The 24396-nt window shown below is 46.8% G+C and overlaps 1 protein-coding gene across 7 annotated transcripts in view; it reads left to right on the forward strand.

Moving 5' to 3' along the window:
* PPFIBP2 (PPFIB scaffold protein 2) overlaps positions 1–24396 on the forward strand; it is a 172549-nt gene that overhangs the window by 43345 nt on the left and 104808 nt on the right. For 6 of the 7 annotated variants that reach the window (XM_083164330.1, XM_083164335.1, XM_083164327.1 and 3 more), the window contains exon 4: positions 21905–21988. In XM_083164330.1, coding sequence (XP_083020456.1) covers positions 21905–21988 — 84 coding nt within the window. Of the gene's footprint in view, positions 1–8734; positions 9379–21904; positions 21989–24396 lie in introns of those variants that run through there. The other variant, XM_083164332.1, reaches the window with a different exon arrangement.

Below are 24396 nucleotides of genomic sequence, written 5' to 3' on the forward strand. Positions count from 1 at the left end.
GGAAAAGTCGGGAACCCTGAGATACATAGCTGACACGACTAAATAATACTGGACTTCCTATCCATACAGTACCTGCATGTCTGACGCCTCTGCATTCTGCAGCATGTATATAAGGTTGGTATACACCTAATCTGTCCGCAAGCAGCAGGGGGGCAGGACGTTTACCCAATGCGCTGCCATGTCCACAATGGGACCTTGTTCTGTAGCTTTCATTAACAGATTAGCGATGCCATGGAGCAAGAAGCTCATAGCAGCATTTCATGTTCTCTTGTAATAACATTAAAATCTCATGCTTGACCTAAAGCCGCCTGCTGTTCCCTTCGCTCTGGCCTGACAGATTAGAGTTGACCCATTTACAAATTGGAGAATTTCATTGTTAACTGAAGGGGGAACACTCAGCGCCTTCCTCTCTCCAGGTTCTGCATTATATGCCCCAGAGCAGGAATAAGCTGTGATCCTGGGGCGCATGTTCTGTAGTCCCCTTCTCTCCCTGTGTGCTGCTGGAGTTGTGGGTGGGCATGGGTCAAAGGGTCAACACTATGAAGGGTCGACATGGCTAAGGTCTACACAAGCTTTAAGTCTTCACATTTTTTGTCCCAAATGTCGTCGCATGTCGACATGGACACCGTATCAGTGTAGGGTATCACTTCGGGCACGGTTCCTCGCTGCGCTTGGCACACTATTATATTCTCCCGCCACGCCGTAGTGGATGGTAGGGTATGAAATACAGCCTGTCGGCACATGTCGGCTAAAAGAAAAACACGAAAAACTCATGTTGCCCTTTAGACTGTCGTCCTTCCCATTGTCGACCTGATGCTTGTGTCGGCCTTCCGACCTGTCAACCTAAGCCATGTTGAGCTATTTCAGGTGTCGACCTAAGCCCTTTTGACCTTTACTGGTCAACCCAATATAAGTCGACTTTCATAGTGTCAGCCTTGCGACCATATGCTGAATTGGATGTGGAGCTGATAGATAATCTAATCTGCAGAAGACAGAGCCTCCACCTATAGGGAGAGACTCAGCCACCCCCTAATGTCCCCTGCTCCTCTCAGCGTACAGGGAGCACAGGCAGATGGCCAGGGCCAGACCCCTGTAACAAGCCCAGGTCCTGGTAATTAATACTTCTCATTTACATTTCATACATTGACATTCTTTCCAGGATGACATTTTCCAGTTGTGACATTCATGATGTCGACAATTTATGTTCTGGTGTTGACATTACTGCATACCTTCATGTCAGGTATAAGGTATTGAGAAAATGAACAGTAAAGGTACTGACAGAAGTTCATTAAAGGGCCAGCTTGCAGGACATTGGCTGAGAGAGATCACATGAGGGTAATGGTACGGGAACCTCTCCTTATACTAACAGGTAACTGATATAATGCCCAATAGGGTAAGAGGGACTCAGTGCCCAAGTTTAATGATATGTATAAATAATTCTAACTTTTCTGGGAGGCCCGTTGCCTTGTCTGCTTTGTGGAAGAAATAAACTGCATGCGGTTGCTCGCTATACCGGGAACCAGGAGAACCGCCCTATTTCTGGAGCCTCCTGCTTTGTTCATAAGCAAGAAGTTATCTGGGATTTCCCTTAGAGCAGTGATAGCCAACCCTAGCCCTCGAGAGCTACCAACAGTTAACATTTTCCAGACAACCTAGCTGCTGCACAGCTGCACTCATTAATCACTGACACATTTTAAAAGATACACAGATGGAGCTAATTAGCTCACTTGTGATTCTGTGAGGAGACCTGCAAAACATGCACTGTTGGTAGCTCTCGAGGACTAGGGTTGGGTACCCCAGCCTTCGAGCATGTCTGGTTCACTGGCCGTGGTTCCTCTCCTCCTCTTTGTCTCATCAGAGTAATCCCTCCCTGGCAGGGCTATTTTTCAGCAGGCTCCAGCAGGAACTGAGGCCCTTATTCTAGTTCACTATTTCTTACAAAATATTTCTTATGGGCCCCATACATCAGCAATCACAATTTATGGATTTCCAGATCCAGGGATTTTTTGGCCAGATAAATGGATTTTACAATCTATCTGACTTTGCCCACACATTACAGATTTATTTTAGTGATCGGCAGATTTTTCCATCTAAAGATTGCATCTTCATATCTGGAAATTGTCCCAATCGATTGTCATTTCAGCTGGTTATAATGTAAATAGATGGAAGAAGACGAATTGGGAATGCCCACACATATAAAAAAGATCTGTAGATAATACCAGATTATTAAACATGTTTAAAAACCTGATTAAGCAATCGATTGGCGATTTTGATTGGGATTGCCAAAAGGGGGAGCCCACACATCTAAAATTAATTGTGGCAATCATCTCCATATCTGAAAATTGTCACAATTAATTGCTGATGTATGGGGCCCTTTAGATGGACAAAACCATGTGCACTGCAGGTGAGGCAGGTGTAAAACCCCACCCGAATCTAATTATCTCTGCACAAGTAACACATGCCTCACCTGCAGTGCACATGGTTTTGTCCATCTAAGAAATATTTTGTCAGAAAGAGTGAACTAGAATAAGGGCCTCAGTTCCTGCTGGAGCCTACTGAAAAATAGCCCTGCTCCCTGCAATATAAGCCTCAGAGACTCTCTCACCCGGGTTCCATTACTGGGAGGTCTGTTGCACCATATATATAAAATCTTATCCTGGATTGCAGACAGATGAGCGCTGTACTTGTTGCTGTAGCCTGTTACATACAGTATAATATACAGGACAGTAATATGAAAGATTAGAGTAGACACTGTATAAACTGTACGTCCCAATGCACAATGATGAACATAAACCAGGGTTGCCGACTTTCTTATACCCCTTTCACATCGCACTTTTAAAACGGTATATTGCCGTTTTTTTTTCCATTTTAAAACGTTTAAGGCTGCAGTGTGAAAGTGCCAGAGTTGATTTACCGGTTAAAGATAACCGGTATTTCAACACGGTTAAAAAGCAGAGCCCTACACGTTTTAAAGCCGTTTTTTTGGCAGTTTGAGCAGCTCTATTTCAATGGCTTGAAACGTGTCCCTTGGCTTGAAACGGGTTGAATGTTTGAATGGTATTAAACGATTTTTAAAATGGTTTTCACCTGCAATGTGAAAGGTCTCAAGGCTCAGACCCGTTTTAAAGTCCCATTTAAGAATACCGTGTCATTACCCATTTCTGCAATGTGAAAGCAGTAATTCTCCTCTCCGGGAGAAGCCCGGAGAGGAGAGTTTCAGCAGCCGCTCAGGGGGCGGGGCTTAAGCGTGATATCACTAAAGCCCCGCCCCCATTATGCCAAACCAGCGAATTCAGGGATCTCCGTGGAGGGGGCGGGGCTAAAATGACGCGATTGTGTCATTTTAGCTCCGCCCCCTCCCCTGAGACCCGAGGATTGCGGCATTTTAATGCCGCGATCCGGGGGACAGCGGGGGTCCCCCCTGAATCCGGGAGGGTTGCCCACCCTTCTGGGGGGCCGGGAGGGGGACCCGATTTTTGGGAGACTCCCGGAAATTCCGGGAGGTTCGGCAACCCTGTCATAAACTCACCATCGGTATCCTTATGCTTAAACCATTAACACTTCACCGTAACATTTTTTTCCTCCTTTGCTGCCCAGTGAGTTTATGTGTGAGGCCATTCCAGCAGTGACTGACAGGAGCTGCCCATGTGATCGTAAAGGGACGAGGACTGATTGGTAACTCCCCTATGGGAGCAGATTTATTGTCCTCAGGCAGTAGGATAAGCTACAGATAAATGAGCTTTTAGTTATGTTCGCTAATTGCGGACTGGTCATGCACCAAAACACTACTTACTAGAATAGAAAGGCCGCTCTCCGAGTTACTTCCCCGGTCAGACTGTCCTATTGGCATTTGCTGGGGAATGTGATAAATGATTGGTATGTAAAACTGTAATGCCGGTTACACACTAGGCGACATGCAGACGATATGAAGACTTCATGATTTCCCTACAACCCTGGGATATTGTGCAGATACACTGAGCGATTTTAGAAATGACCAGTAGACACCATACGATAGGTGGTACCACTATCATGAAGGGTCTGCTGGGCTTTAGAGAGTACACATTGTTGAACTTACGGCAAACTGTAGATGCTGAACTTCTAAGACGCCACCTTCACGCTTTCACCTGAGGTTCTGGAAAGTCGATATTGGTGTTTGGGTGGTGGTGGAAGCAGCAAGCTGACGGGTGCCGAAACACCTTGCACTGGCCTTGGGTGCAACCTCAATTGAGTGAGTCATAGTTGCCTACCCTCCTGGATTCTGCAGGAGACTCCCTGAAATAACAACAATCTCCCTCTCTCCCTCATTAGTCTAGCAATCTCCCTCATTTCACCTAGCCCACATTACAATGTTACATCATAGTTACCTCCCCTCCTGCATTCTGCAGGAGACACCCTGACATAGCAGCAATCTCCCTCTCTCCCTCATTAGTCTAGCAATCTCCCTCAGGTCACCTAGCCCACATTACACTGTTATATCATAGTTACCTCCCCCTGCATTCTGCAGGAGACTCCCTGACATAGCAGCAATCTCCCTCTCTCCCTCATTAGTCTAGCAATCTCCCTCATGGCACCTAGCCCACATTACACTGTTATATCATAGTTACCTCCCCTCCTGCATTCTGCAGGAGACTCCCTGACATAGCAGCAATCTCCCTCTCTCCCTCATTAGTCTAGCAATCTCCCCATGTCACCTAGCCCACATTACACTGTTACATCACAGTTACCTCCCCTCCTGCATTCTGCAGGAGACTCCCTGACATAGCAGCAATCTCCCTCTCTCCCTCATTAGTCTAGCAATCTTCCCCATGTCACCTAGCCCACATTACAATGTTACATCATAGTTACCTCCCATCCTGCATTCTGCAGGAGACTCCCTGACATAGCAGCAATCTCCCTCTCTCCCTCATTAGTCTAGCAATCTTCCCCATGTCACCTAGCCCACATTACACTGTTACATCACAGTTACCTCCCCTCCTGCATTCTGCAGGAGACTCCCTGACATAGCAGCAATCTCCCTCTCTCCCTCATTAGTCTAGCAATCTCCCTCATGTCACCTAGCCCACATTACACTGTTACATCATAGTTACCTCCCCTCCTGCATTCTGCAGGAGACTCCCTGACATAGCAGCAATCTCCCTCTCCCCCTCATTAGTCTAGCAATCTCCCTCATGTCACCTAGCCCACATTACACTGTTACATCATAGTTACCTCCCCTCCTGCATTCTGCAGGAGACTCCCTGACATAACAGCAATCTCCCTCTCTCCCTCATTAGTCTAGCAATCTCCCTCATGTCACCTAGCCCACATTACACTGTTACATTTTTGGGGAAAAAAGGAATGAGAGATAGATACATTAACAGTGAGTCATCAGCGCCATTTCCCAGCACGTTACCAAGTATAATATATCTTACGTACAGTTTTGGGGCTCAACTACATTTGGATATAGGTCATTTTAAAAGATTCCTCTCGAATGTAGCAGTACACAGCCACGCTTCTAGGTGCCACGTTCACAATCTCTTTGCACAACCTCTCCATATATTGAACTAGACACGCCCTTTGGGAAGAGCATGACACGCCCCCTCAATGGGGCGCTGTGCAAAATTCTACTACCAACTATGATCTCCCTGAAACTAGTTTTCAAAAGTAGGTAAGTATGGAGTGAGTAGGATCATTAAATAGACAGCAACTAGGTCGGCATGCAGGAAGGTTGGCATGCAGGAAGGTCGACATGCCGGAAGGTCGACAGGGTCATTAGGTCGTTAAGCATTAGGTTGAGATGGGGAATGTCGACAGTCAAAAAGTCGACATGGCATTTTTCACTTGACCTTCAGTCATGTCGATCTTCATGCATGTCGACCAAATGCTTGTAGACCTAGTGACCGTATCCTAATTCTGTACGTAGGGACTGAGAGACTGGTTAAGCTCAACAAGGGAACACGGAAAATGGGTCCTGAACTTCTGAAAGTCACCTCAAAGTATCTGATAATGGGGATGCTCGTGAAGTTAAACAATAACACGGAATATTATTCATTTTGGACCCAATGTTCGCCCGTTGCAGTTTGCCCACCAACGCCTATATAATACATACAAAGTCCCGCTGCTAGCGCTGTTTAGAATCCACGACTATATTCCTATCGTTTGACAGATCCGAAGATTAAATGACTTTCCAAGTGAGACTTCCCGTTGATATTAATATGAGTATTTTAGCTGACTGCCCGATATGTAACGCGATGACACGGGGGTCAGACACAGAACAGTTTCCCAGGAAGCTCTGAGGTTTACGTTACATGATCCCCTGCCTGCTCTCAGTAGCTAAGCAGGGAGACTGCCTGAGTGCCCGGTATATAAATTGCCATGAGGAGCAGCGACCCCGCTGTGCTGTGTTAGATGTGTTCCCAGGTGTCCCCCCCTCCTCCCCGGTGTCTGCGGAAGTTACAACTTCTATATTCTAAATAGTGGAGCCGTAAACAAGGGCATTGTATCCTAGTTTCTTGTGTCCTGAATAGACAATGTGATCAGGAACGCAAATGTTTGTCTACAGCAAAGCTACACTAGGGCTCTTATTCTGGTTCACTCGCCAAGGCAAATTCCTTCTCAGATGGACAAAACCCTGTGCACTGCAGGGGGGCAGATGTAACTTGTACAGAGAGAGTTAGATTTGGGTGGGGTTTTACTTCAAAGTGAGAGCTACAGTATATTGCAGTGTAAAAATAATGCAGTCAATATTTTCCCTGCACAGAAACCAAATAACTCGCCCAAATCTAATTCTCTCTGCACATTTTACATCTGCCCCCCTGCAGTGCAGCATGGTTTTGTCCATTTGAGAAGGAATTTGCCTTTGCAAGTGAACTAGAATAAGGGCCTAGGTACACTAGGTATTACCTTTTATGAGATGTCTAATCCTGATCACATTCGGCAGGGGCTGTACTGAAAACTGTCCAAACACCAACACATGAGCCAAATTTAGGCCATTTAAAACATGATAAATTAGGCCGACTACTGAATGTCGACAGGCCTTAGGTGGACCCCTGAAATAGATCAACAGGGTTAGAAAGGCGACACAAGCATTAGGTTGACAATGGAAAGGTTGACAGTCAAAATGTTGACATGAGGTTTTCCTTTTTTTTTTTGTAGCCGACATGTGCCGACAGGCGGTATTTCATGCCCACCATCCACTACGGCGCGGTGGGAGAATAAAATAGTGATGTGCGGTGCTTAGTAGCAACGACTTACCCTATAACTTAAGGGATACGGTCGGTTGGTCGACAGTCAATAGGTCGACACCACTTGGTCGACATACTGCAAGGTCGACATGGGACAAAGTCAACAGGTGTTTAGGTCAACACAAGCACTAGGTGGACATGGTCTAGGTCGACATGGGGTTTTTCATGTTTTTTTTTAGCTGACAGGCAGTATTTCATGCCCTACCATCCACGAGCATGGCGGGAGAATTAAATAGTGTGGCGAGCGCAGCGAGGCACCGTGCCCAAAGCATGGTGAGCGCAGCGAGCAATGTAAGGGGATGCGGCACACTTAATCCATGTCCATGTCGAGTGTGTCGACATTCAGGTAAAAAAAACAGTGAAAAACCCCCATGTCGACCTAATGCTTGTGTCAACCTAATGCGTGTGTCAACCTAGACCCATGTCGACCTTGCAGTATGTCGACCTAATGACTGTCGACCATCTTTAGGTTGACCCAATGATCCCATTCCTACCACCATTTTACAGGCAATTTTAGCAGCACTCCTGCTGCATCCTCTGGACCCCGTACGTTAAGTATCAGAGAAATATGTGTAGCGTGCGCGGTGCACACTGCCCCCATTATAAATATACCCAGGGCCGGCGCCACCACTAGGCAAATCTAGGCATTTGCCTAGGGCGCCGGCCACTGGAGGGTGGCATTTCACCCCCCCCCCCCCCGTGCCGCGGGGGTACCTGTTCTGCGGCTGTGTATATAAAGCTTGCGGCGGCGGCGGCAGCGGGGGGTCCCTGCAGTCAATAAGAAATAGAGCGCTATCCGCCTGGCTACGCGGAAGCGCTTCTGTTGTGGCCAATCAGCGTGCGCCGTGCGGCCAGTGTTTTCACAACAGAAGCGCTTCCGCGTAGCCAGGTGAATAGCGCTTGTTATTTCTTGACTGCAGGGACCCCCGTTGCCGCCGCCGCCGCAAGCTTTATATACACAGCCGCAGGACAGGTACACCCCCCCCCCCCCCCCCGGCACCGGGGCGCACCCACCCCGACTCGCCTGGGGCGCTCCGGTGCCTTGCACCGGCCCTGAATATACCACCGCCCCCTCCACTGCGTATCCCTAACAGTCCCTGGCATACTTACTTGGCATACTGTCACGATGCCGTCAGCAGCATCTCCAGTCATATCGGGATTCCAATTTAGGAATTTCAACCGCCGACATCCCGATCGCCAGCATGTCGACTGCATGAGTGATACCTAACTCTGTCGCCTGTCCTCCCACATTGCGAGTGTCAATAATGCATATACAATAAGTCCACCCTATGCAGCAGCGTGGCCTCCCCTTTACCTGTGTGACTACATTCCATTTATTAATCTGCGTTCCACAAAAGATAAAATTACACCTTAGACAGAATCACACATAATCCGTCGCTTATACTGTCATTTTTATGTGTAGGACATAAACCGACAAATTGAGGACCTGGGAGACTCCCGTCCCTTTCAAACCCCAGAGAGGTGTTGACTCCAACATCTCTGTGTCCTACTCTCCTGAGCCTCACACAGAGAACAAGAGGGGGACAGACAGATCACATTGCAAGGGCTGCTGTCAGGTTTTGCATTACCCGGCAAGGACTGCGAGGCGATGCAGAGAAGTGACATTACAGGCTGCAAGAGAAACAGAGACAGGAAATAGGGGGTCTTGGAGTAATCAGTTCCAGTTACCCACCAGTGAAACAGAAAGCCTTAAGCAGGCATCCTTGGGAAATAGTTTTCTCCTGACTACTTGGCAAAACTTAGCTGGTTGTTTTAGCTATAGGAAACGTCTTCGGGACTGGAGGTAAAAGATTAACAAACCAGCTCCCCCTTATTTATGCGACTGGTCGCATGATCTTTTTTAGAACTTAATGCACAGTATTAAGGAGATTGAATCACACGACAAAGTTAATTCAGTTTGTACAATCAGTCCACCAGAGACAGCCTGCGGAGAGACGCGGTAAAATGTGATCAGATATTCATGGGGAAAAACAAAACAGTAAGGCACACATGCGACACTCGCAGCACAGAACAAAAGACGTCTTTCCAGCCAGAAAGAATAACTCGGTTTCACCAGATAATTTGATTTGCGAAATGGACAAAAAGAATGGACGTTGAAATCGATATTTACAAACATTTCACGTGGCTCAAAAGGGTAAGTGAAGTCCGAAGGCATGCGTTCCACTTTTCTTAATGCATTAGAACTGTGTTTTTCTGGTGGTTGCCAAATCTGTGATCGTTCTAAGCAATGCGTCAGAAGTTTTAAAATGTACTTTGATTTTTGCAGATTTGTTAATTCAGTTAATTGCTAAGTAAGTTATAAGCATGTAACTTAAATCCAATAAATTCAATGGCAGCTTTTGTTTTTTTTTCTACGCTCTATGGGTGCCCCCAGTGCTGGGACACAACTAGTTAATTTGTAGGCTTCCAGGGCAAAATAAAAGGAACAGTGTGGCTTTGTGTTTTCTGTTTAAAGTTCCACTGCTTGTCCAACCTGTTTTCTATTCATACCGTTTCTTCAGCATGCGGAGGAAGTTTCGCTAAATGTTATCTGCAGTGTTGATTAACTTTCAGTAATGGGCGACCGGTGTTTGTTCCAGATTCTAGCTTATGGTGCACGGCTCAGTACTCATAGAACACTGTCATTAATAGGTTACAGAGGATAATGGAACTATGGCAGAGGTGCTTCAAAGTCAAATGGTAACATAACAAGTAATGAGATTTTCATTAGAGGTTCAGATTTGCCTGAGTTTTTGGTGTCTTTCTGACCGATGTTCCATCAGTGCAGTAAAGGATTGGCAATTGATAACCTGCTAGGCAATAGTAATAGATAGGGGTCATTACCAGCCACAATGACCTTCTCTATGTCAGCTGGACAAGTCCTCTCCGGCTCGGCTAAGGATGTTGCTCAGTGGTTGGAACCTGCAGAAGGTGGTCGGATTCACCATGGACAGTGAGTCTATAGATATAATGGGCTAAATATTCCTCACCTATTTGAGGTGAAATACCACCAGTGGCCACTAGAGGCCGCTTGATGGACCAAATGACTCCTTAACAGAAAGTGAAAGCAAAATTATCGGTTTCCTACTTGCTGGATATAGGGTTGAAGCAGCCTGTGACTTACTCAGCGCTGCAATGAAGTATTGGACATTGGTGCCGGAGCTGACATCCTTTTAACACCTGGGTCCACGTGCGTTTTTCCAGACACTTCTTTAAAACGTCTGGGTGCCTCCCCCAAAACGCTGGCCGCCTGTCAATCATCCTGTGTATGGCCAGCGATGGAAAGCCACCATCGCAGGACAGGCTTCCACATGCACACTACGATCCGTGCGCACGATAATTCGATAATTGCTGGGGCTGCAGAACCACAGCCTCTGAATCGGGCCCCACACTTCTGTGTAGCCCACAGCTGACCCCTCACTGATTTTTACTTATGTAAGAACTCCCTATTACACTACTCAGTAAGTTATAAATGGAAATGCACCTGAGATTCTTACGTCCCTGAATCGCCCGTGTTGTACGGCTGTCAGCTCCCGAGCATGCGCCGTGTGGTCACATGCCAGCTCGGCCCCACAGACATACAGTATGGATGTGCCACTCCGCCACAGGTCCTGGGAGTTACTGTACATAGTGTAGGGAGGAGGGATCTCCGAATGCACTGGCTCATTCCACACTGAAGATTGTACGTCTAACAATAGAAGTATTCTTGTGGGATGTCATTAAATAGTGTGCGGCCAGTGTTTGAGCTGCTGTAGTTATTTAGGTTTATGCAGCAATATATAGTACGTTAGAGGACCATATAACCCTTTCAGGTCCAACGTCCGGTCAGGCTCAGCAGCCCTAGCGCTAGTAGCTGATCCAATAGTGATCCACTTTACAATAAGAACATTCACATCGTTTAACAATCAATCTAGACCATTTTTATATATAAAAAAAAATGTATTTAAACCAGACAGTTTGAAATAAAAACAATGAAAGGGTTAAATGTTCAGAATGGGGCTATAGCTATATTTAGCTCCCTCTACCCCTCCCCATAGATATCCCTGTCTGAACTCAGTTTTGCAGGGCTAGTTTATAAGTTCCCTACCTTTTAATTCAAAACTTGTGGTCCCTTCCCGGCCCTTTCTCCTATTCCATGTACCCTTCTTGCATTCTCCCCATACTCTGTATATCTGCTGTTCCTCTCCATGTCCAGGCACCGTATACTCCGATATCTTTGCGTTGTCTTGTTCTGTGCGCTGCTTATTACTCCAACAGTATAACAGGGATGCAGTCAAAATCCCGACGGTCAAAATCCCGAATGGGTCATAATACTGATTTTGACCTTGTCGGGATTTTGTCCTTGTCGGTGTTATGACCCATTCGGGATTTTGACCCTGTCGGGATTTTGACCATCAGGATTTCATACCGAATCCTTGTATCGTGAATAATTTAATATCCTACGTGGCCTGAGCACAACATATACTGTATACGTAGGTTCAGAGAGATACAAACCAGATAAGAAGCAGGAGAGGCATTAGGGGACATTATGGGGACCTAGGCTCATGTTTCATACTGGGACCTCGGGGCAGTTAGCTACACCAGAGGCTAAAGACAACTTCATGTGACTTGTGGGTTGTTAGTTTTACCTAAAGAAGTCCTGGGCTCCTAAAGAAATGAAACATCATATGGTTACATTGCTGATAACTTTTGTCTTCCATAATGGGTGTGCGTTCTAGTATGTCATTCATTCACTAAAGGTGATATGACACAGGTCCCCCCCCAGTCCCAACATTGGGGAGGAAGACTGTAGGGTCTTTTGTGTGTGTTGTAGAATGGGCCTGGCCTCATGAAACACAAGTCCCTCCCATGGTGCGTCGGGTGGCTCTGACCTGTTCTCTACGCTGCGAGCTGGCCGGGCCATTTACATATGGGAACACCCAGCGAATCCCACCAGAATAACCCCCTTAGTGCAATATGACTACTACGGATGTCTGTCTGGGAAAGCTGCGTAGAGCTGCTCTCTGTCGACAGTTTCAATTAGTTGCCTGGAGCAACCTCTTACCGTACTTCAGTTCTGCAAAACAATTAGAAAAAAATATCCACTTTGCTGATTGCTGCAGCTTATGGTGTCAGAGCTGTTAGTACGGAATAATAGGCAGATGACAGCACTGAAGGTAGCGCTTAACCATACACAAGCTGGAACATAACGCTATCTGTAATTACTGGGAATCTTACTTAAGGTCAGATTTGGCAGGTCGCGCACCTAGACGCTCTCTAAAAACATGGCATGGCGGACGATTTTTGATAGACTGCGCATGCATATGCGCCGCAACACGCATGCGCGATGCCGGGCAGCGATGAAGTCCTGCTACTTTTTCTGTTTGCAATCTGTTTGCAAGGTGATTGACAGGTAGTCGGCCTCTGGGGGGCGGTAATGGGGCGTTTCATGGGAGTGACATGAGAAACACTAGGCGTGCCACAATAAATGCTGGGAGTGTCAGGGTATACGCAGGCGCGCCCAAGCGTTTTAGCGGAGGGTGTGTGATGTCCGCTCCACGCCCGTTTTCATCACAGCCGCCGTAAGTCTAAGGGCCACATGTATCAAGCTTCAAAAAGTAATAAAGTGAAGAGTGATTAACAGCCAGCCAATCAGCACCTACCTGTTATTTTTAAAACCCAGCCTGTGACATGGCAGTTAAGCACTGATTGGCTGGTTGTTTGTCGCCCTCCATTTTATCCCTTTATAAGCTTAGTACATCTGATCTAGTGCATCTGGCCCTAAGGGTTTTGGAACATATTTACATGGCGGAAAAGTTTTCACACAGCGTACACGTCCATTTGCACGGCGTGCATATTAATTCACAAGGTGAGATTTCAATCTAGCAGGGCCGCATCTACCTTATCGCTGGTTGCAGAAAAGTTGCGGCGTTGCAATCATGTATGAATTACTCCCTTAGGCCAGGGGCGTAACTACAAATATAGCGCCCCCCCCCCCCACCGGGAATGTTCAGCGCCCCCCTCCAGAAAAGTTAACTCCTCCCTCCTTACCCCCCCGCCGCCACCTCCGAAACCGGGACACGCAGCGGTGACCGGTCCTCGGCACTTCTACTGGCTCAGCTCCTTCTATTATGAAAAATCTCCCTTCCAAAATGTCCGCCGCCTTACAGCAGACCTTTTTTGGATGCTAGAGAAAGTGGCGGCCTCCTCTAGCATCCCAAAAAATGGTCTGCTATAAGGGGGCGGACATTTTGGAAGGGAGATTTTTCATAATAGAGCTGAGCCAGTAGAAGTGCCGGGACCGGTCACCGCAGAGGAATAGCTCTGCGTCCCGGTTAGAGGCGGCAAGCGGCAACTGGGGTAAGGCAGGAGCGGAACAATAGCTCCACAGACCCCCGGCGCCCACACTTTACTCAGCGCCTCCCCTCGGCCGCGGGGTCTGCGGAGCTTTTGTTACAATACTGCCTTAGGCCCTGATTCTAGTTTGATCGGTCCCCCACGTGTTCGCACTGATGTTGAGGCTTTGTGCATGCGCACGTGCAGGGCTTCTCTGGGGGGGTCGGCCCTATGACCCATATATATATATCTCTCTCTCTATATATATATATATATATATATATATATATATATATATATATATATATATATATATATATATATACCGTGTTTCCCCGATAATAAGACCTACCCCGAAAATAAGCCCTACCCTTGATTTTGGACACTGGTCCTAAATAAGCCCTACCCCGAAAATAAGCCCTAGTAAAATGTCATTATCTGGCGTTCAGACAATAGATTCTACACCTGCTAAACCCCCCTGATCCCCCACTCACCACTCCTAACCCCCCTCACCTCCGTTGTGTAGGTAAAAGCACAGGCTTCTTCTGAAGCCGCTTCTATTTCCATGGATGCATTGCGGTGCGGTACGTCACCGCGCACATGTTTCACAGCAAAGAAGAGCTGGACATTATTGAGACTTAAAGGAGTACTGGGGTATGTTTACCTTTATCACAGAGGACTGGGGACATGTTTATTACTGTAAGGAGGACTGGGGGCATGTTTACCGGTATAATGGAGGACTGGGGGCATGTTTACCGGTATAATGGAGGACTGGGGGCATGTTTACCGGTATAATGGAGGACTGGGGGCATGTTTGCCGATATAATGGAGGACTGTGGGCATGTTTATTAAGGAGTACTGGGGTATGTTTACCTGTAAGAAGAAGGACTGGGGGCATGTTTCTTGACATTTGCTGTCAATGTTCATTAAAATAAGCCCTACCCCTAAAATAAGCCCTATGGTGTTTTTTGTTCAAGAAAATAAAATAAGACAGTGTCTTATTATCGGGGAAACACGGTATATATATCCCCTCACAGGCTAGCGACTAGTAGATACATGTTTAGTGAGCATTTAGCATTATTATGTAGAGTAGACGATGGTTTCTCACTGAGCAGCACACAGCCAATAATAACTCTGTGTCAGTTACTGGTATTACTACCTCGTATACTGTAATAACCTTTCTCTGATTGCATAACATGTCGGTTCTCTATAAATAAAGGATTGGAATGGGGCATACACATGTAGCAATATATGTAGATAAGCGTTCTGACGATGCCAGATTGCTGAGAACGCCCAGCGATGTGCTGCACAGCGATGTGCCAGCGATGTAGCTGCTGAGCGATCTGTCAGGGCCAGTGTTCTCCGGTGAGAACACTGGCTCCGACTGATTAATAACCAGCGTGCTGGTTAATAATCGCCAGGAGACAGGGACGCGCGGGTCTGCGCATCGCTATTACTATGGCCCCTACACACACGCAGCGATGTAAGGGCATTTTCTGAGTGATGTAGTTAAATTTAAGTAACATCGTTCAGAAAATGCCTGTATATCGCTGTGTATGGCAGGGCTCCCTACTTTTAAAGTCTGCCCTCCAGGAGAAACCTGGAGAGGAGACTGTCAGCAGCACTTCGGGGGTGGGGCCTGATGCAGACGCCATCGAGCCCCGCCCCCCAGTACGGCAAATCCCGCAATTAGCGGGACTTCAAGAGGGTCAGGCTAAATGACGCGATTTGCATCTTTAGCCCCGTCCCTCCCCCGAAAAGTGAGTCTCGGGAAATAAACGCTGCCACGGGGGAGCCTGCCGGTATCCGGGAGGGTTGTCCACCTTTCCAGGGGGCCAGGAGGGGGACCTGATTTTTGAGAGTCTCCCGGCCATTCCGGGAGGGTTGGAAACCCTGGTGTAGGGCCCATAACAATGCTAATACCTGATACATTTCAGGCAGATGCAGAAACTGCGTTATCAAGACAATAATGACATTTACCTACTACTAGTCCAGAGGCCTCTATCTGTCCCCAGCCAGTCTCTCCCTGCAGGAATGCAGCATCCGCTGTACACGGAGCTTCATTCTGTCCCCATATAAGGTAGGACGACTCCTTCTACCAGGACACGCTTATAAGGGAGAGCGAAGGCTTCATTACAGGCATCTGCCATATGCTCTGTCTTCCTCCAGTTATAGTTTATACTTTTTTTTTAGCTATGTCAAAATTACATAAAATCAGTAAAGGTCCATACACACTGGGCGTGTATGGACAGCGATGATGGCATACACACTGAGCGGCTTTCCCCCTGCCCGGCGCCGACAGAGGGGGAGAGGACTTGCTTCAGCTCAAAGTCGCCCAGTGTGTATGGGCCTTAAGTCAGAGTAAGAAAACAGTGCACATTGCAGCTGATGTGTTGTGATCTTGTGGCAGCTGTTAAAATAAGCACACTGTGGGAAGACGGATATGACCCTTTGCCTGATTATTTGGACTGCATTGGTGGAAGCCGAGCCGTCCATGACTATCAGGGGAAGATTCTCTAAAGCAGAAATGCGGTAAAAACCCCGTTATCTGGGTTTTTACCGCATTTCTGTATGCTGTATTGTGCCTCCGCAGAGACAGCGCTACGGAGGGAATCGCCAGCAAAAGCTGCTGATTCCCTACAGAAGCCTATGGGCTTCTTACCGCAGCGCTGTTTGAGGGATCCGTCCCTGCAGCCGGCACCGTCACTCTGGGCATGCGCAGATGGACTCCCGGTTCACAGACCCGGAAGTCCAGTGCCGGCACCGCATCGCAAGGGACAGCTCGTATCGCAAGAGCTGTCCCTTGCATTAATAACCGCATATGTTAGATCATATGCCGTTATTAATAATGCGATGCCCGGCGATACAGGGCTGCAGATGTTACAACATCCCGCCCTCAATCTGATGTGTATGTAACCGACTCTAGAAGTGGCAGCGGTGGTCGCTGGATTCCTCCACCTCTGCGGATCATACAAGAGACAGATCCAGTTGTGCTGTTATCGGCCCGCCTGCCTTCCCCTGCACCAGCCCCCTGTCCGCCCCCTTCCCTCCCCTGCCTGCCTGGGAGAGTGCAATACTCGCCAAGGGCGTTCGCACATGATGTCTGCACATATTCGCGCATGCGCAGACCCGCACAATCGTGGACGGGTGTGTATGTGTACGCAGCTGTGCACACAGGGGGAAAACCAATCTCCATCACTTTATTTTTTTCTCCATTGCTCGCAGCGCTGAGTGAGCCAGAACTCAGTCCACGCTGCGAAGGCCGCGGGGAGAAGGAAGCTGCGGAAGATGTCAGCGGCCCTCCCTCCTAACGGCCAGGAAATGCTGGCAGCGTCTCGCACGTGCGCACCGTGTACCGTGCGGCTGTTCGATTATTGCTCAGGCTGCACCCACGGGTTTATGACCTGAGCATCTGTGAATAAGAACAATACTCCTTTTGCCGAAATGATACCTATAAAATCCTCCACCGCCTGCCCACAACACTGGACTCCCCGCCACCGCTTATTGTGCAGCCTGTCGCTGTGTTTGCAGATAACATTCTCAGTGTTTGCGTCTCCGGCCCATGTGTACATATGTACTCACATTATCTCATTTACTCAGTCCCTCGTTTCTTTTTGTTTAATAAAATACGTGACGTTACCACGGTTATTCCGTAAGAAATCTAAGTGAAAAACATAAATGTACAAATACATGCAAGTATTGTATAGTTATATGTCACACAGGGGCAGATGTATGATGAAGTGAGCCAGGGCAACCAATCAGCTGCTCTGTATAGTGTTATATTATGCAAATTACAGATGTTACTTCAGTGCTGATTGGTTGCCATGGGCCACTCCTCCCTTATCACTGCTTCATACATCTACCCCATTAAATGATAAGGGCTATGTTGACAGTGCAGCATGGAGAAATATCATTTGTTGGGGTGTGGATCATTAGGTCGACAGTGTCTAGTTTGACAGTCAATACGTTGACTCATAAAAAAACGTAGATAGGCATTAGGTTGATGTGGTCAAACGGTTGACACAAGCAAAAGGTTGACAGGGAATAGGTCGACACATAAAAAGGTCAACATGAGTTATGCCCACTGGGATGGTAACGTAAGAACAAGTCGGATAAAAAAAAAAAAAATGAAATATCATAACAAACTAATATCAACCTTTTACCTGTGTCGACCTATTGTGTGCCAGAGCCAGTGGTATCCCTTTACTGCTGACATGGACTCAGCACATGGCGCTAAAGTGACCGAACATCGGTCGCAACTTGTGATGGACCGCAGCCAAAGCTTACCAAGACTAGCCATCGGGACTGTTCAGCCGGGTCCAGGAAGTCTCTGTCCGGCACAGACTGTAATCCTGCCACACCCACAAAACAGGAAACGCCACGCCCACGTTTTGATAAACGCACCCTGTTGCGGACCCCTGTAGCATGTCAATCATGCTGCAGTGACGTTCCAGGACCCGTTTTTCACATGCACAAAACCCGGACCCCAAACCCATGTTACATAAAACATGTATGCCCGCAGCTACACAAATGAATAGATTGTCCAATGAACACACGCAGCTGTGCGTAGTAGGAATTGGCTAGCGGACTATAATGGCAATCCGATCTCTGCCATGAAGTGATGGATGAGCTGCTGATTTCCGAAATGCCTCCAGAACCCCAGGCCGGCATGTCTGACCTCAACAATATCGAAATAAATCATCTACTGCTGAGTTTGAAGACACCACTTCATAACTGTCGGGAGGCGAGAAAATACAAACACGTGGGCCACCAGCCAACAATGTCATAGATGCCAGTCTTGTAATACAAGCATGCAGGAAATGCGACAGCAGTGCAGTGACCAATGCCGGGCCGCCCCACCCTGCTCTGGTCCCCACAGCGCTGCTCCTAGCCCGCCATGCTTGGAATAATTCTGACATTTGGTGCAGACGTTATACCGTACTGTGTGTCATGGGAAAAGCTCTCCGCAATTGCAAGAAAATAACCGACCCCATAAATCTCTTCCAGCAATGTGAAAATATTAGTCAAGCTTTTTATTTTTCCTTCCAAAAATAGCTCTCAGCCATGATACTGTATTGTAGATTTTGTATTTGGTTTTCCAAAACTTCAGAGCAGCCAAGATCATTTTCCGCTGAGAAAATGTAGACTCTGAGGTCAGCAAACCTTGAGTTTTATTGCTCAAAAATGGAATATAAACTCTGTGATTGACTGTGAAGTTTTATAGATATACATTATGTGAGGTAATTTCTATTACAATGTGGATTATACACAGTGGCGTAACTACTGTAAAGGCAGCCCCAGCTGCCGCTTGGGGGAGCAAGCCACAGTGGGGTCTATGTGGGCGCCAGCACCCGCTGGACGCACTGATATGCTGCTGCCTGCCGCTGACCACTGGCTGAGCACCGGAGGCGAGTCAGCCGCAGCGCGGGTGCAGCCATGGCAGAGACAGAAAAGCCCCCCACTGATTCAATTGACTGTACACAGAGCCGGCTTTGGCTACTGTGTACAGGATGGGCGGGTCAGATGGACGTGCTGGGGTGGCCTGGGATGCGTCGGAGCCAAGGGAAGCGGCAGTGTCTGCTAGTTTCTCTTCCTCTCTCCTGCTTCAGCTTCTCCGTTATGCGTGTGACGTCATCACCTCACGCTGGGGAAACACGCTGGAGAGGAGCCCAGGAGTGGGGGCGCCACAAACTTTTTGGCAGGGGGGAGCAAAATGTATAGTTACGCCGCTGATTATACACTTTTAGAATGCATAGAAAAAGAGTTGATGGCAAATTTTAAATGTTTTATCTAATGGGCAAAACCATGCTGGGTGAACTGAACCACTGCAGGTGGGGCAGATGTAACATGTGCAGAGAGAGTTAGATTTGGGGGGGAGTTATTTTGCTTCTGTGCAGGGTAAATTCTCTCTGCACATGTTACATCGGCCCCACCTGCAGTGCAGCATCGTTTTGCTCTGATTTCTGTATCGTTCCCTCAATTTGTACAGCAGTGTTTTTTTTACCTCTGCGCTGTGGCACATTATTGTGCCGCGAGCAGTTCTCAAATGTGCCGCCGGAGCCAGAGATGCATTTTCAACGCTACACCCTGGGGCATCCTACACTGAAAACACTTGGCATTGCCATAAGGTCTCTCCTGTGTTCTGCAAGTAGACAAGCCTGGCACAGATGCTGTACTATACTTTACTTTGTTCATCTGAGGGCCAATGTATTTTATGTTTGTGTTCTATGGGGGACAGTGTGAATGATTGTTTTTTTTTTTTTTTTGTAGGGCTAATGTGATTTTATGTTCATGTGGGGACCAATGTTTTTTTTTTTTTTTTTCCTATGGGGGTCAGTGTGTCTGAGTGTTTTTTCCCCCGCGAATGGCTAATGATGGTGTGCTTTGGCAATTCTAAAATCTTATTTGGTGGTCCTTGATTTGAAAAAGGCTGAAAATCGCTGCTGTACTGGGTTATGACATACAGTAATATCGGAGCGTGATAAAGTATGCGTACTCACTGTGACTTTGTTATCTAGTCAGCCGCACTCATGCTTACAATCAGCTATATGAACAAGGCTACGCTGTGTCTTGTTTTACACGGGATTGTAATTAAGCCTCAGAAGCTTAATACTGTTTACTCGATTTGTTTAATGGCCAAAGCTCGACAGCTTCCAACACCTCTGTAAACGTAATTGTATTGGTCACTTTCTTAACGATTTGCTGTTGTTTGTTATTAACATGAGATTTATTGTTTTCTGGAGTTTACCCACTGTGCGTCTGATGAATTACGCTGCTTGGCCAATACCTTTACTTAACTCTTATGTCTAGAAATAACTCACACAGACACCTTATTCTAAAAATAACCACACTGCGTAAGTTTAAACAGGTCATGAATATTTATTGTAATGGTATGACCCCTATTTGTTTAAGGGATGGCAAAGAAAGCACTTGAGACCAGCACCAGTCCCGGGTGTTTCTCATGGTAACGACCAAAGTGCCCAAATCTGACAAAACCCCTTCTTGTGGGGTACAGCCCGAGCTGTGACGGACATACTACCCCTTTTATGGCCTGATGAGGACACTTCCATGAAGTGTCCAACGTCCCACCGCCTGAGTCAGGACTCGCCCGCCATCCTGGCAAAGCAATACCGCACAGAGACCACCTGACACCCCACCTGACTGCTGGTCGATAGCACGTTCTCGCCGATTAATAATTAAAGCTATAGAAGCCAATTTGGTGAATGGCCCGGAGTCCAGGTAGCACAGATGGAAAGGGATAGGGAGGGTGGGGATCCAGGCGCATAGAGGAAGTACTTCCTGCCAGCATCACCTAATATACCCCTCTCTAAGCTGACGCCCCTCTGCTACCTGATTGGCAGATCTACCTGCCACTCAACCTGAGATTTCCCCTGGGCACTTTGCACTTTCTTCAATAGCTTTATTTACAACCATCAAATTCACAGGCTCTTAAATTCACTCGAGCCTATGCGGCCCTCGTTCTGTCTTATTTGTATTATCAGTCACCCAATGGCAGGATTTCCCTACTTCAGTCCTCAAAGCACAATGGCAGCCCAGGTTTTATGGCCCATACACACTGGCCAATTGTGGCCACAGCCATGATCAGTGACCACTTGGCCCCGATGGGGTGCCGGCATTGGTTGGGGTTGGGGGTGGGGGGGGGGGGGGGGGGTTTGCTTGCCTCTTGATAAATATGTACATTTCTGACTCTTAGAACTTTGGGGGTTATTCGGACCTGATCGCTGGGCAGCGTAATCACCACCCGGCCAGAGTGAAATCTCACCGTGTGCACGCCTGCGAAAAGCTTGGGAAAACAGCGCAGCCGCGTGATTAGCTGCAAATCCATTAACAACCACTCACTGCGGAATGATTGTTCCAGTACGAGCAGTGTGTGCGCAGTGCAGAACCTACTTGGCCAGTGTGATAGAATCGGGCTGATCTGGGCACGCCTGCGTTTTCCTTTACACTCCCAGTAAACGGCTGGGTGACCCCCCCAAACACTGGCTTCTTGTCAATCACCTTGGCACGGACAGCGATTAAAAAGGCGCTGGATGTTATCGCAGGAAGTCCTCACCCATGCGTAGTATGAACTGTACACATGTACAGTCGATGATCACCCGGCCAGTGAATTCACAGCCGTGCATTCCGGTCTGAATAACCCCCTTTGTGTGGAACAGATCAGCACAGGTGCCTCTCTCCCTCATATCATGGTCTGTGAACCCTTCTAATAAATATCTACCAGTCATATATATACTGTATACTGTCGTATGTAACCGACTAAAGAGTTAACTGAAAGTGAGCGTATTCATTCATCCGTATGTACGGAACGCCTCCCTCTGACTCACCTGTGTCACCTTCTCTCCTAGGTTAATCATACCGTGGTAAATAATGAGACATACCAAGAACGACTGACGCGCCTGGAAGGTGATAAGGAATCTCTGGTATTACAGGTACATATAATACTTACCAGATACCAGGGTCATCCACCATACAGAACAGTACTGTTGGTCGACATGCATCGGGTTGACTACTGCAGGTCAATATGGCTTAGATAGGCACATAAAATAGGTTGACATGCCTAAGGTCAACATGGTTGGAAGGTTGACAAGCATTCGGTCGACAATGGCTAGGTCGACATGGTTTTTTGGTACTTATGTATTATCTGGGCTCCCATGTTAAATGCACCCCATTTTTTCATACCCCTACTATCCAAATACGCATGGAGTTGATTTTATATAGTGTGGCGAGCGCAGCGAGCCACCGTGCCCGAAGCGTGGCGAGTGCAGCGAGCCCCGCGAGGGGATGCGGCCTCATAAGAAAAACGGGAGCCCAGATATTACATAAGTACCGTTTTTTTTTCTTTTCCCGAATGTCGACATAGATGCCGTCTAAGTGTACTGCGTCCCCTCACATGGCTTGTTGCGCTCGCCATGCATTGGGCACACTATTCTATTCTCCCTCCTCACCCTAGTGGATGGTAGGGCATGAAATACCGCCTGTCGGCTTAAAAGAAATGTGAAAAATTCATGTCTACCTTTTGAATGTCGACCTAGCCATTGTTGACGTAATGCTTGTGTTGACCGTAAGCATGTCAACCTATCCCGTCATTGCATGCCATCCTAATATGTGTGTACTGTATATACCGTTTTGCTGGGCAGGGACCATTACACCTATAATACTGGGCAATACTATAATACAGGGGCAATACTATAATACAGGGGCGATACTATAATACAGGGGCGATACTATAATACTGGGGCAATACTATAATACTGGGGCAATACTATAATACAGGGGCAATACTATAATACTGGGGCAATACTATAATACAGGGGCAATACTATAATACAGGGGCAATACTATAATACTGGGGCAATACTATAATACTGGGGCAATACTATAATACTGGGGCAATACTATAATACAGGGGCGATACTATAATACTGGGGCAATACTATAATACAGGGGCAATACTATAATACAGGAGCAATACTATAATACTGGGGCAATACTATAATACTGGGGCAATACTATAATACTGGGGCGATACTATAATACTGGGGCAATACTATAATACAGGGGCGATACTATAATACTGGGGCAATACTATAATACTGGGGCGATACTATAATACAGGGGCACTCCTATAATACAGGGGCAATACTATAATACTGGGGCAATACTATAATACTGGGGCGATACTATAATACAGGGGCGATACTATAATACTGGGGCAATACTATAATACTGGGGCGATACTATAATACAGGGGCACTCCTATAATACAGGGGCGATACTATAATACTGGGGCAATACTATAATACTGGGGCGATACTATAATACAGGGGCAATACTATAATACAGGGGCAATACTATAATACAGGAGCGATACTATAATACAGGGGCGATACTATAATACAGGAGCAATACTATAATACTGGGGCAATACTATAATACTGGGGCGATACTATAATACAGGGGCGATACTATAATACTGGGGCAATACTATAATACTGGGGCGATACTATAATACAGGGGCACTCCTATAATACAGGGGCGATACTATAATACAGTAGCAATACTATAATACAGGAGCAATACTATAATACTGGGGCAATACTATAATACTGGGGCAATACTATAATACAGGAGCACTCCTATAATACAGGGGCAATACTATAATACTGGGGCAATACTATAATACTGGGGCGATACTATAATACAGGGGCACTCCTATAATACAGGGGCAATACTATAATACTGGGGCAATACTATAATACTGGGGCGATACTATAATACAGGGGCGATACTATAATACTGGGGCAATACTATAATACTGGGGCGATACTATAATACAGGGGCACTCCTATAATACAGGGGCAATACTATAATACTGGGGCAATACTATAATACAGGGGCAATACTATAATACTGGGGCAATACTATAATACAGGGGCAATACTATAATACTGGGGCAATACTATAATACAGGGGCAATACTATAATACTGGGGCAATACTATAATACAGTAGCAATACTATAATACAGGAGCAATACTATAATACAGGAGCAATCCTATAATACTGGGGCAATACTATAATACAGGGGCACTCCTATAATACAGGGGCAATACTATAATACTGGGGCGATACTATAATACTGGGGCAATACTATAATACAGGGGCAATACTATAATACTGGGGCAATACTATAATACTGGGGCAATACTATAATACTGGGGCAATACTATAATACTGGGGCGATACTATAATACTGGGGCAATACTATAATACAGGGGCAATACTATAATACTGGGGCAATACTATAATACAGGGGCAATACTATAATACTGGGGAAA

The sequence above is a fragment of the Crinia signifera genome, chromosome 11, assembly GCF_055691185.1.
Source record: "Crinia signifera chromosome 11, ASM5569118v1, whole genome shotgun sequence".
Classification (NCBI taxonomy): Eukaryota; Metazoa; Chordata; class Amphibia; order Anura; family Myobatrachidae; genus Crinia; species Crinia signifera.